This window comes from Harmonia axyridis, chromosome 4 (genome assembly GCF_914767665.1).
Source record: "Harmonia axyridis chromosome 4, icHarAxyr1.1, whole genome shotgun sequence".
Taxonomy (NCBI): Eukaryota; Metazoa; Arthropoda; class Insecta; order Coleoptera; family Coccinellidae; genus Harmonia; species Harmonia axyridis.
In genome coordinates, this window is record NC_059504.1 from 21035134 (window position 1) to 21049541 (window position 14408).

A 14408-nucleotide genomic window follows, 5' to 3' on the forward strand; every position below is an offset into this window, starting at 1 on the left:
GCTCGATTTCTTTATGATTTTCTTTTCAGCACTAATAGATTTTTACCGCGGATGGAAATGAATGGTATATAATATTGTTTGAGGTTCAATAGCTTGCTTACGTAGGTAACAGAAAATTATTAAGTATCACGTGTCCATCATGACTGAAATGTCAGAGAAAATAGAGATATCGTTAGAACAAAAAGGAAAAACGTCTTATTGATATTGGCTAAAGTGAATTATTGGATTTCACATAAATACAGGGTGTTGGAGAAAAAGTTCGCCCAACTCCAGGGAGAAAATTAATTACACTTTGTCATGTAATTTTTGGTTGCAAATGCTTAGTATTTCTGACTAATTGACTGTTTATTCATCAGTCTGAAAATTAAATAATAATAAAATTTAGTCACTGCGCATTAATTGTCATGCAAATAAGAATTTTATGATAATTTTTGGCAAGCATACCGGTAATGATCTCTTTTTTTGAAAGAGAAAAGGCTATGCCACTTAGATATTTCAAGCTTTAAATCATTTTCAAATTCGTTCATTTTGTGACAAAAAATCTCTCATGCCTTTTTTTCGTAAGGGACGCTGTTTTTATGCAGAAAAAATAAGTTATTATTTTTTATATATGTATACCGGTGTAACAGGATCATGGTACATCCCCCGTATCGTACCTCTGTTAGTTTTGAAGGTAATAGATTGAAATTTGGGATATCCCATATAGGGGGAGTCCGGGAGAGTTGACCCGCCTCACACCAAAATACCCATATTTCTTATTGGGTTAAAATATAGCTTTTTTTTGTTGATTTTATATTAAGGGGCACTATTAACCTACATATTGTCACAAGGACGAATGGCGTACTTCAAATAATTCAAAAGTAATATACGAATTCTCACAAATATAATTTTGGCTAATATGTCCCACCTGGGTGGGAGACTCTACCCTCCATATGGGGAGACAATACCCGAACTTGAAAATAGGTAAAATGATAAGTTAAAATACTGACTGTATTCAAAAATATAATGTTTTAATGTCAATGCACATAGTATAACATAAAAAAAAATAAGAAAATAGGAACCATAGCTAAGGGGTGAGAAATAAGTATTTGGTAAACTAATGAGTATCACAGATATAGATAATACAAAAATTTAGTTCTTCATATTCTCTCATTTTGAGCAATGAGGGCAAATAAACTCTTCCTTGTCATATCTTGTTAGCCCAACACACATTTCATGGACATATTTTCCACAAACAGCGCACAGTCGCATGGCTATCTTCTCGTCTGTCCCACATAAAAAACAATACCAATCATCTACGTCATATAAGCCATCAGAGCTATCATCATACTTGAGTTCTTCTTCAGGACTACTTTCACTGTCACTTGACTGTAAAATTTGTCTTTTGACAGTTTTTTTCTTTGTTTTAGCCTTTGTTGTTTCCATTTTAATTTTTTTTTCCTTCGGTTCGTCATTAACACTCGAATCGAATTTTTCTGGTGTTTTAGTCAAAATTTTAGTTTTTCCTGGCTGTCTACCACGACGAATAGTTTTTCTGGGAGCAGATTTTGGAAAAGGTCTAATTACTTCTGGCAAAATTATTTTTGATTTCAGACCTATCCCGGATTCTGCATTTTTAATATCTGAACTAGCTCTAGATACCACTTCTTGCGCAGTGACAGCGATCCCCGATGCAGATGTCGAAGGCTCTGAAATGTGTTCTATAGTTGATGATGAAGCTGATTCAACACTGGTAACATCTAAAGGTAGTTTGTGAGCTTTTGATGTCGAAGCAGCTGTCAAAGCAACCTGGTCTTGAAGTTCACCAGTCATCTCTTTATCCGTTACTGAGGAGCATAAAAAATCCTCATCCGTGAAGATATCTGGGTTATAAGGATGTATTCCGGTTTTTCTGAATCCACTCAATATATTGGATTGACTAAAAGCCTGCGACATGATAGTGCTCACAAAACCAGGTGTATTATAAATTGTAATGGTTCTCCCTGGGTTACTCAGCATCCAATTATTCATAGCTGCATTATATCTTGCTTTGAAAGATGAATAAATAGCAACATCTAAAGGCTGCAACTTGTTGCTACAGTGTGGTGGTAAGGTCAGTAAAGTTACTCCATTTAGTTTTGCATATTCGATAACTTCAATATTGACGTGACTCTCATGGTTGTCGAGAATGAGCAGGACTCGGTTTTGAAGTGATGCGTTCGAATATTTAACAAAGTGCTTCATGTATTTCACAAAACTTTTTATTGTCATCCATCCACTTGGATAGGAATCGCCGTCTGAGCCTGTTGGTGCACCATCTACAAAACTCTCATTGTATTTAACCCTTGGGAAAATAAAAAAAGGTGGAATGCTATTTCCTAAAGCGTTAACGGCGAAACAAACCGTCACTAGTGAGCCACGTTCGGCTGAAGTAACTTGTCCTACTTGACGTACATGTTTGCCTGCTAATACCTTCGGACAATTTTGAACAGTCGTACAGCCAGTTTCATCACAATTATAAATGTTGTGAGCTTCAAATTTGTATTTTTCTCTAACGTTTCTCAGATTTTCGAAAAAATCAGCTACGTTTTTTTTGTTAAAGCTTGTTGACCTTGACAAACTGGTTGCCTCGGGGATTCTTGAGCTAAGTTCAGAGTTTCTTCGCATAAATCCAGTGACGGCTCGTCAGGGTCGGCAGGGTCGGCCGGGCCGACCCAAAAATTATCAGGAAATAGAAAATAGTTCTAGATATTCAATTCATTCAAACTCAATCGGAGTTATCGATTTCGATATCCAAATTCCCTCGGTAATGAATATTTCCACTCAGAACAGGAAAATATAACTTATACCGGCCAATATTTTCTTTCGGACCCACCTAATATTCGATTTCCAAAGCATCCAGCGTTGTTATTCCCTTTCATAAATTGTAACAAACCACAATCGTAAATGGTTACTTTTCGTAACATCACCCCAAACAAGTTATTCCAGAATTGTACGTAACACCGTAACATAAGGTCTGAAATGTAACACAAATGTTACAATTATACAATTGCAACTCCTGGAATATCACTGAAAGCATCTCATCACGTTAGGTCGGCCGAGAGCCGATGGCGGAACCAGCGCTACCGAGAGCGCTACGTAAAGGAAAAGATACTACGACATACGCCCAGAATACGACCACTCAGTAGAACGGCACAACAACTCGATGTAAGGTCGCTTCCCAATACACAGGGTCGGCTGGCCGGTTATCCTATTGCAGAGCGTCAAGCAGCAACTTTTTACAGTTTATTTCAAATATTTGATAATTAAATGAATGGTTAATTATGAGACATTATGTCCTAATCAGAAAAGAACTTATTTATGCCGTTCGATAGTAGCTATTGATTTTCAGATCATGAAAATATAATAAATATATTCATATGAATGGTTGATAATGGGATATAACGTCTTAATCAGAAAAAAACTTATTTATGCCGTTCGATAGTAGTTAGGTATTGATTTTCTGATCATGTACTGGGACAATGCTATCTTCGGCAATTCAAATATGCTGAATGGTATTGCGGAATTCATTTTCTCAAATAATATTGTTTCCGATGTTCCTGAATTATATAAGTTATTTTGTATGATTTTGTCCCTGCCACCAACATCCGCGTCAGTAGAAAGAAGTTTTTCAGCGCTCAAAAGAATAAAATCTTTCAGTAGGAACATGATGTCTCAAGACCGTTTAAATAACCTGGCACTGATATCAATCGAAAGAGGTTTAGTTAAAGAACTAGCCAGAGGAAACATTTTTTTCGAGAAAATAATTGATGACTTCGCGACAAAGAAAGATCGTCGAATTGATTTGATCTATAAAAATGAATAAAGGGTAAGCAAGCTCATACATTTTCGACCAGAATACATGCGGTCATTTCCACAATATTTTTTGTGGTCTTTATAAGATTTTTTTATATTTTATACATTTATTTATATGTTTTCGTGAGAGGTTTTCTGTATGTTTATTCAAATATATATTTTATGTTGATAATTGAATATTTTATTATTTCTGTTTTTTCAAGAGTTTCATTTTATTTCAGTTTTCATTGATTTGAGAACTACATTTTTATATTGGGTTATAATAGGGCTATTCTAGGTGAGGTTTCCCATTAAAAACAAAAAACCAACCCGTCCTCTTGGGTGACGTGGAAATCTATTTGTTTATATATATTTATTTATATAGTTATAAGTATGATAAGGGGTGTGGGAAAATTTATATATATTTATATATATATATATATCTATATATATATATATATATATATATATATATAACCACGCTAGTGTGAATTTAAAAAAAAAATATATATATATATATATATAGATGTGTGTGTGTGTGGCCGACCCACATCTCGAGGGCACGAGCCGTCACTGATAAATCCTCTGAACCAATCTTTACCAGCACTTTTATTGGGAGTCCAAGACTGTGGAACTCTTTTTGAATTGATCTTTGCATACTCGCAAGTCAGTTTCTGAGCCTCTTTTCTAGTCAACCCATAATTCATCTTACTGCAAGTCAGAAGATAGTTTACGAGTTTCTTTTCTTCTTCTATTGAGAATATTTGAGAAGTTTTGAACTGGCTTCCTAGTTCATTTATTTTAGTTAATTTTTGTCTATCCCTGAGATAATTTCGCAATGTATTTCTATCTATTCCATACTCCAGAGCAGCACCTCTAATAGATTTTCCTTTGTCAATATCATCTAAAGCATTTTTTATCACTGATAAATTCAAATTACTCCTGTTCCTTGTTGAATCTTTCTTCTTATACTGGAAGGGCATTTTGGGTGTTCATTAATCTGGAAATATAGAAAAAATTACTTTACTAGCGAATTGCGGGAGAGATTACCCTGGGTAAAGTCTCGCCCTCACATGTGCCTAATGTCTCCCAACCCACACTAATATGTTGGTTATTCAATAAAAAAAAAATTTATGCCACTTTCATAAAAGCTTTATGCTGTTAGTGCTATAAGAATGAATATACTTGCCATATAAATAAGTTACTTACTTGAATCTATGGATACAAAACAACAGCAATGAAATGTTAAAAATCGGAAAAAATCACTCATCAGACACGAAACCACGTTATCACTTCGCATTCCTAAATCCAACTGAATAGCGCAATGATGTCGCGGGAGAATCTCGTGGTGAGCGTGTGACATCCAAGAAGTGGAGCCATCTCTTAATACATAGACACACAAAGTTTTTATGAGCCGTGCTTATAGTCTCCCTCCTGGTAAACTCTCCCGGACTCCCCCTACATAATATTTTTTGATTTTTTGATCTACAAATGATTTTTTTTTACTTCCTGTTTCGCCGGATGTGATAGCAACTTTCGATTTTTAAATGGAACACCCTGTATATTATTACATTTTTGAAATCTGCATAATCGTCTGAATCCAATGATACTATATAAGTGACATTTCAAACGTCAAAATTTTTTATAATTTAATTTTTAGTTTTCCATTTAAGTGTGCCATGATGGTTCCGATTTATTCCAATTGACCCGTCTAATACTAGAAAAATCGAAATCCCGTCAAAAATACTAAATTGCGTTTTTTATGAGCAAATAAAGTACATCATAATCGTTTTTGGGGTAAAACTCAATTTTTTCTAATGGAACCATATTGGTACCATGGTACCATTTATTAGTACTATTAATAAGGAATTCATCCATACCTGGTAATAAGATGTGCGATCAATACAATCAAAATTACAGCTAAAACAAAATAATTCTATTTTTTTATTTTCTTTCAGCTGTAATTTTGATTGTATTGATCGAACATCTTATTTCCAGGTATAGATGAATTCCTCATTTGAAATAAATCGGAACCATCATCGCACACTTAAATGGAAAACTAAAAATTAGATTATAAAAAATTTTGACGTTTGAAATGAATTTTGATTTTGTGCCAAGAAATAGTATGGCAGAATTTTTATACTAATTGGATCAGAAATTACGCACAGTATTCATTATCTAATTTTAATTTGAATTCGTTGTCTTTCTATATATGATATAACACCTAAACACCTGGGGGGGTCTTATAACAACTTCTATTCCTGGAATTGAAGACTATCCAGATGCTGCTCCTCTAATTTCGTAATCTTCTATTTAGAAAATTTTTTGCATACTTCAACTCTTCTGTACCATAGGTATTGATATTGAGGATCAATTCACGTTCTCTCACTTCCTGTACTGTACAGGGTGGGCAAATTTCGATGTTTTAGCACTACAACTTTTAAACCAGAGGAGATAGACAAAATCTGATACCCACTTCTCGATCTCTTTTTCTGAGAAACTAACAAGGGTAGTATTCATTTTTGGCCACCTTCTTTTGTTTTCGAGTTATAAGCGAAAATTGGAAAAATGTCGATTTCGAAAAACATCTATATCTCCGCTAATACTGATGATAGAGCTCTGAAATTAAAACATTATACAGGCACTTTTTTACGTGAAATCAAGTGGCGTGGTCGTCTTTTCAAAAGGGTTTTTAATTACGAAGCTATGACCCAAAGTTATGTTTTTTCAAATGGGAACACTAGATTTCTGTGCTATTTTTTGAAAGCTTAATTTTTCCTGATTTCAAAAATATATAACATCATATGGTTCGTATCAATACAAATAATAAAAAATGGTCAAAAACCTTTTTTTACCTAAGATTCTCATTATTTCTATGGTTTCAACTGTTGACGAGCACAGAAACATTGAGCTTCCTATAACAATAGAAGTGTCCTTCCGTTAATCTGATTTTTTCTATGATTTTTACTAATTTCCTTCGTAATTAAATTGTTCAATCATATATGCATTGTTTCATGTGCTATTTGAAATGGATTGGTATAGTATATCCAAAGTCACTTGGAGGAAAATGAATATTTCAATTATACAAGGTTCGTCCAAGTTTCCAGAACTTCCTTTGGACCCAGTGAATTTATTGCCTAACAATACTTTTAGATAAACCCCGGTATTTTGCAGATCGCGGTATCCACTTCAAAGGGGCATATATGGCCAAGAGTTTTTATGGAATAGTTCAAGTGACTTTGAATAAACTGTGCGTATTCATTCTGGAGACCTATGAAAATAATCTTCTGATACATCCATCTCATTACAACTCTTTCGATTGAAACAATCGATCCTGTGGATCTTTTCGTTATTTCCGAATCTATTTTTAGATAAAAAATTTATAAAATATACCTAGATTCGAATTTTGTATAAATTAGTAAAAAGCATAGAAATAATCAGATTGATGGAAGGACACTACTCTTGTTATAGAAAGCTCAATTTTTCTGTGCTCGTCAACAGTTGAAACCATAGAAATAATGAGAATCTTAGGTAAAAAAAGGTTTTTGACCATTTTCTGTTATTTATTTTGATACAAACCATGCGATGTTATATATTTTTGAAATCGAGAAAAATTAAGCTTTCCAAAAATGGCACAGAAATCTAGTGTTCCCATTTGAAAAAAACATAACTTTGGGTCATAGCTTCGTAATTAAAAATCCTTTCGAGAATACGAGCACGCTACTGAATTCTACATAAAAAAATGCCTATATAATGTTTTAATTTCAGAGCTCTATCATTAGTATTAGCGGAGATATAGATGTTTTTCGAAATCGCCATTTTTCCAATTTTCGCTTATAACTCGAAAACAAAAGAAGGTGGCCAAAAATGAATACTACCCTTGATAGTTTCTCAGAAAAAGAGACCGAGAAGTGGGTATCAGATTTTGTCTATCTCCTCTGGTTTAAAAGTTGTAGTGCTAAAACATCGAAATTTGCCCACCCTGTACTGTCAAAAATAAGGGGGAAGGGCAAACCATGATCGGTCAGGTTGTAAAATTTTATGAATTAACAATAAATTACCTCAATTTCATAATTTTCGATAGTGTAAGTTTTTTTTTTAATATTAAAATGGTAATTTCAACAGTTTTAATGCATTCTAGCAACAAAATTCAATAACGTCCTACTGTCCTCTGCTGCTACCATTGTAATGTACCAACTGCCAATGTACCATACGTAATGAAGAACAATGGGGCATTCACACTCTCTATATAAACTCCTGTACTCCGAAATTGAACGAACAATTCACAATTTTTCTTATTTGGCCATTTTATCTTTCTAAAAAATGAGAGCAATAAATAGTCAGAAACTTCAACATCCTATGAAAACCGAAAAACGAAGCATTCACTAACAAAAGTTCTCGCAAAAGTTACCTAACTATCATTATTTGCACATGCAGTATCACCCCATGGAGTTTGTCGCACACCCTGTATATTAGGTTGCTTGGCAAAAGTTTTTACATTTGCAATCGTATGTTTTATTTTACAAACAACAAAAAAACACAATAAGATTGTATCAATATCGGGAATAATAATAAACAACTCTTTTATTCATTCAACTTTTTTCAGATTCACTGTCGATTTTGAGCAATCATGACTTGGGTCAATAGTAATCATCAAATACGTAACACGTTTGCCTCTTTACTTAGACGGAATGGAGATGCAATAACAGTAAACTCAGATTGTTTGGGTAAGTAAAATTTTTTCTACATTTTGTATTTGTGATAGTCCTACTCTAAAATGTTTTATCGACTCTTCAAGGTTAATACCTCTGAGTCCCTTCTAGGTAATTAGGATCAATTAGTCAAATGAAAATGACATTCGCTACGAATAACTCGAAATAGGGGAAAGGTGCCCAAGATGATCCCCTTAAGCAAGAATTGACTTAATTCTTTAGTTTCTCCGAGTAGCGCAAAACTGAAAACTTATACTCCTCTTAGAAGTGTCCTTCTTTCTATTGCCCTTGTGGGTTGTGGTCCTTATACAGTGACCATTAAGTAGTTCAAGGCCAAGGACAATTTAGGGAAATAAAAGAACGGGATAAAATACGTATTCAATTTATTTCCAACCCACTAAAAGAGTTTGAAGAAGATGCAAGATGATAATTTATCTAATCGATTCTTAGGGTCGCTGGTCACTTGGGTCGTAGCACTCGTAGCAGGTACGTTTTCGACGGCCTCGGGTACAGATGTGAAAATCTTTAATCTTCTTGTTGTCGGTACAAGTGTTGCACATATGTTGTAGATGTAGTTTCTCGTAATCTGGTCTGAACTCAATTGAATTATTCGCCCTGATATTCCGAGTTTTATGGGTATTCAGGCTTAGGGGTGTGGCTTTGATAATTCTAAGTTTGTACACCGAATTCTTCAGCTCTCGGACTTGGAATATTTTCGAAGGAATCGATAGATTCCCTACACCCTAATCGAAATATTCAGTCATAAATTTTTTTTTGATATATTATCGATTTCCCAAAACCTTACGAAAGGTGTTTAAGATGATCCCTGTGGATCATCCAAGGGATCATCTTACCTCTTTTTTGAATAGCTTCAATATTTTCAATGATGAAGTATGTAAAATAAATATCTTCAGATATTATAAAATTATTTTGAGGCACAAAATATATTATAGATTGTCAACTGAATAAACAACTTAAAATCAACATAATATGGGATATAATATCAAAAAAAATTAGAAAAAATGAAACTCTATTCTGAGTTGGGGGTTCAATAATGAAATAAAAACAAAATAAATTACTATTAATGATCAACAAAATTTTTTTATAGAATTGACTAGACTTTTTTTTCACTTTTCTATAATATCAATTGCTTTTTGGCATTATGCGAACGTCGCAAATGAATGAATTCACTTGAATCATCACTGTCAATGCCAGTACAGGTTGGCATCTGTCACTGGAAACATTTTCTATGCAGAATAAACATTTTGCCATGATATGAAATACCTACTTTTTTGGTATTTGTTTAATAACTGAAAATACTTTTGATGCATCAATCAATATTCTATAGAGGATAGATTCAGATAATAATAAGATAATTTAGTTGGGTTCCGTCAACTTTGCTTAGGTTAGAATTGTTAGTGCGCCAATTAAAAATTCAACCAGAACTTAAAAGTCTCCCTTCCACAGAATCCCTAGAAGAAATCCTCAAGAAACTGAGCACCGAAGATTCCAACCTTAGGACCTTTAGAAGAGCGATCGGATTCAGCAAGCACATCCAGAGTGACCTTATACCGTTGCTGGTTCACCTCAAAGAGAACAAGAATGTAACCAACTCCCAAAAGATAGTCAACTGTACCATCAAACTTCTGGTTAACCTTACCATCCCCACTGAGTACCTATTACCACTGGAGGCCATGGAAAGCAGCGACGTGGGTAAGCACAGCATCTTCGAGCTCAACAGCCTCCTCAAGGAAAGTAAGGAATCCTTTTCGGACAGTCGTAATACAAAGGCTGTTTTGGACCATATAAAGCAGATGATGAACTGCGAGAGTCCTCTGACTCTGGAGCAGTGTGACAGTGTCAACGATTGCTTGTTGCTGCTAAGGAATATTCTGCACGTCCCCGAAACTAGTGTTCAGGGCAACCATTCGACCTTGCAAAATCAGATTGTGTGGAATCTGTTCACGCAGAGCATCGATAAGATCATCATCTTCTTAATAACTTGCCCGGAAAAGGTGAGATTTTATCTTGATGAGGTAAAATAGTTGTAGAATTTTTCGGTCAACTCAAATTATCACTTCGAAGTGGTTTGTTATTAATTCTTATACACCATTTTCTTCTAAAATTGCTTTCATCCTAAACTTTCAGTTATAATAGTTCTTCCCGTTTAAAACTTCAAACAATGCTGCATCCTGGTGGTCATTATATGTCGTTATTTTTTTATTATGAATAAACTCTTGTTTCCATTTACAACTCACCTCATTCTATTCATTGGCCATCCTGGAACCATAACCTCTTGAATATATTGACAAAAATAATGTGAGGCGTTGTGAGCACGATTGAAAGAACAGTAGAAGTTAGGAATATAACAATTTCAACTTTTGTCGAAAAGAAGTGCTTTACTAGTTCTTTTAAAAATGTTCACCAAATTAGAGTTCTGCCTCTTTTCAGATCTGCTGGAGTGTCACGATGGTTCAGTTGATAGCTCTTCTATACAAAGATCAACACGTCGGTACCCTGCAGAAGTTATTGAACCTATGGTTGGAGGCTTCGCTCAGCGAGAGCTCTGAAGACAACGAGAGTAACACCTCTGCACCATTTCAAGATGACGGCGGTTCTTCGCAGTTCATAACTTCTGATCCTAATTCAGACAGCAGTGATACCAACGGAGGAAACGAGCTTGCCAAAACCACAGATAACGGCTTGAAGGAGCCCAGGACTCTACACAGCAGGAATAAATCGATCGCCGAGATAAAGAGGGTTCAGTCCACGGAGACTGAGGCCAGTTCTAGCAGTGGCATCTCTTCTATGGTCAGTCAGTCGACCAGTAATAAGGTAAGTTTATTGAATTTCAAAATTTATTTCAAATGAAAATCGGTGTAGAAACCCTATTATCTACGATACCTAAAAACCCTGGTGTACGCACTGATTCGATTTTTTTCGTACTTTTTGATGTAGTCCACCTGCTGGTTTGGCTAGAACTAACCAGGTTTCTTTAAGATGGTGTTCTTCAGACTTGTTCGATTCATCGCTATATCTGTCTGTGGGCTTTTGAAAATGAAATCATGATTTGAGAAACTACAAACCTTCACAATTCAGTTCATATCGAATTCATATTGGAATATAATGACACACAGCTATTGTTCTATTCAGAGTATAGAAGATTGTTACGAGCATAGAATATAAAATATTATTCTTCTTAACTCACAGGTCACAAGAGTCAAGAATCACGAGAAATGTCAAATATACGAACTATAGTGATCTCTCAAAATCAAGTAGGCATAAATCTCCCGTTTAGTCTGAAAGTTTTACAGGTATAAGTAGACATACCAGGTCTTTTAAGCATCATAACACGTTACTCAATAGGTTTCGGACCTCAAAATCAGAGAGCGTACTGACATTGGGGTATATGCTCCTAAACTGGGGATCTCTAAAGCCCTGGGAAGTGAGCCCTCCATTTTACAGACGGAGATACTGGCTGTTTACGTATGCGCTCAGGAGTGTTTTAAAAAGAACCACAAGAGGGCACATGTCTACATCACCACGGACAGCCCAACCACGCTGAGATCCCTGGAATCGTACTGCCAGGTGTCTCTGTTGACCTTGGGAGTGCCGTAACACCATAAGGCAACTGGCCAGAGGCACTGGTACTGTAGGTACCAGGGCACTGTGGTGTTGCAGGAAACGAAAAAGCCGGTTAACTTGCAAAAAGTGCATCAAGGTTAACACCTGCTGAGCCTTTCTGTAGACTGGGAAAAGACCAATATAGGGCAGCGGTCCAGCAATGGGAGTTGAATAACAGGATAACCTATTGGACAAACACTCCTGGCCAAGAAATTCGTGATGATTTCACCTACCTACTCCGAAAAGCTCTTGAAGCTGTCACGAGCCGAGCTTCGGGTGATGGTGGGACCGCTGACGGAGCACTGTCGGTACAAACATCATTTGTACCATATGGGAAAGCCAGCAGATGAAATTTGCAGGCTCTGTGGATCAGAAGCAGAAACAGCCGAACACAAGATATGCAAGTGTCCAGAGCTGGCTGGTCTACGAACCATTCATATGGGAAAGCCGTTCCTGGATACCCGAGAGGTAACGGCCAAGGCTCCTAAGGAGGTTGTCAGTTTTATCAACTTCATTGACGACCTCCTTGGGTTTCCAAGAATGAGTAGGGTAGGGAACAAAAGATCTACATGGTTGCAGTTCGGAATGCTTACCGAGCCACAACGACCCCAGTTCAAATAATAATAATAAGTCTCGCACCTGGCGTGCAGATTGATCTAGTGGTGCCACTTTTTTCTCGTTAGTATCAAACTTAGAACATGTGTCAAAATTTGGGAACATAGAGTTCCAAAAGATGTTGATAGAAAAATGGAGAAAAACGATAATGCTCCTTATCACAAATCGATGGAAATAATGGACAAATTGAACGAATTGAACCTTCGTGTCGCTATTCTAAAATTAACCATGAACTTTTTCAAAATGAAAATCACAGAAAATAAATAATTAGCTACAAAATAATCAAATAGCACATTGTTCCAGTCCCAAACTTCCCTATGGACTGACCAAAGCGTCAACTCGAAGAAGAGACCATGTCCTTCTTCCAACAGCGAAATATCAGATTGTGGTTACGGAACACAGGTCGAGAATCAAGAATTTGTATCGACCTCCAGCAATGATGACGATCAGCCAAGTCAGAAACCGGTTCATCAAAAACCACACACTTTTCAGAAAACTAGATACATATCCGGAAAAAAGGCAATTACTGCCCTGGAAAAGAAGGAGCTTCGACGAAAGAAATTGGTGAAACGCAGCCGTACCAACATGTGAGTCTTAAATTATTAATCGAAATTGATACCTCGCATAACGCTTGGTGAAACATAACTTAAATAATAATAAAAGTAAAAAATTGTGAACATCAAGTCAAGTGTTTTATTTTATTTTCTTTTATTAATACTAAAATTATTAATGTCAAATCAGTAGGTCAACAGTCTGTAGATACAAAACCTCTTTAACCGCTTGATATCGAACTTTAGCCAGTTCATTTATAAAGCGGAGCAAAAGGAAGAACTGCCCATCAGCCCATCCAGAATTGAACTGAGGATAATTCACATAATCGAACAGTTTATACCCCGTATTAATCTACAAATAAAATATACAAAACATCTCAACATAAAATATATTTCAACAAGTGAAGCCATATATTTTCTTTCTTATTCTTCTGTAAAATCGTAATACTAATAATAATCTATTTACAATTGATATTCATAATCCGTTACGAATACGATCCTGGCAACCATGCGATTTACTTAGTTTATATTGCTCCGTCTTATATTTGAAAGGGATATTAGTAGATCTAACAAACCTATAGAACCGAATAGAATTATTGAATTGATAGATCAGCATCACTGGTGAATATAAGATTGATTCAAGCAGCCATTACATTTATCAATCAATTATATCTAAAGTAATTCCTCTTTACATAAGCGCTTGTCAAGTAGAGTAATCGGATACGTATAAATGTTATTGAGTTGTACGCCAATGTATTTTCCACAGAACACTAGAATTTTCGCTGAATTGACAGAATTGTAACACTTGCAAGTCTAAAGAGTTTTTGGCGAGTCTTTCTCGAGCCAAGTATTAATGCGCCCTCTCCCGGGGAGTTGTGTTTCGTCCCGAGATCTCTGGTGGACTCATCAGTTAGGCTATCCAGCGATCTCTGCCTAAGACACACCTTCTCACATATCGTTGAGGAGTGACTCTGTTGCAATGCGACGACCCCTTTAAGCCCGCCGGGGCCGATGTTAGTTGGCGCATACAACCTATAGCGCCATCTCGGAGCAGACACAGCCACTACAAGTTTATACATCTCCACAGCTAGTA

General features: G+C 35.8%; 1 protein-coding gene across 1 annotated transcript in view; it reads left to right on the forward strand.

Moving 5' to 3' along the window:
• The window catches only part of LOC123678192 (protein timeless), a 32504-nt gene that overhangs the window by 9231 nt on the left and 8865 nt on the right, over positions 1 to 14408 (forward strand). The window contains exons 2-5 of the mRNA XM_045615084.1: positions 8420 to 8540; positions 9993 to 10540; positions 10977 to 11360; positions 13068 to 13351. Coding sequence (XP_045471040.1) covers positions 8444 to 8540; positions 9993 to 10540; positions 10977 to 11360; positions 13068 to 13351 — 1313 coding nt within the window. The 5' untranslated portion in view covers positions 8420 to 8443. The remainder of the gene's footprint in view (positions 1 to 8419; positions 8541 to 9992; positions 10541 to 10976; positions 11361 to 13067; positions 13352 to 14408) is intronic.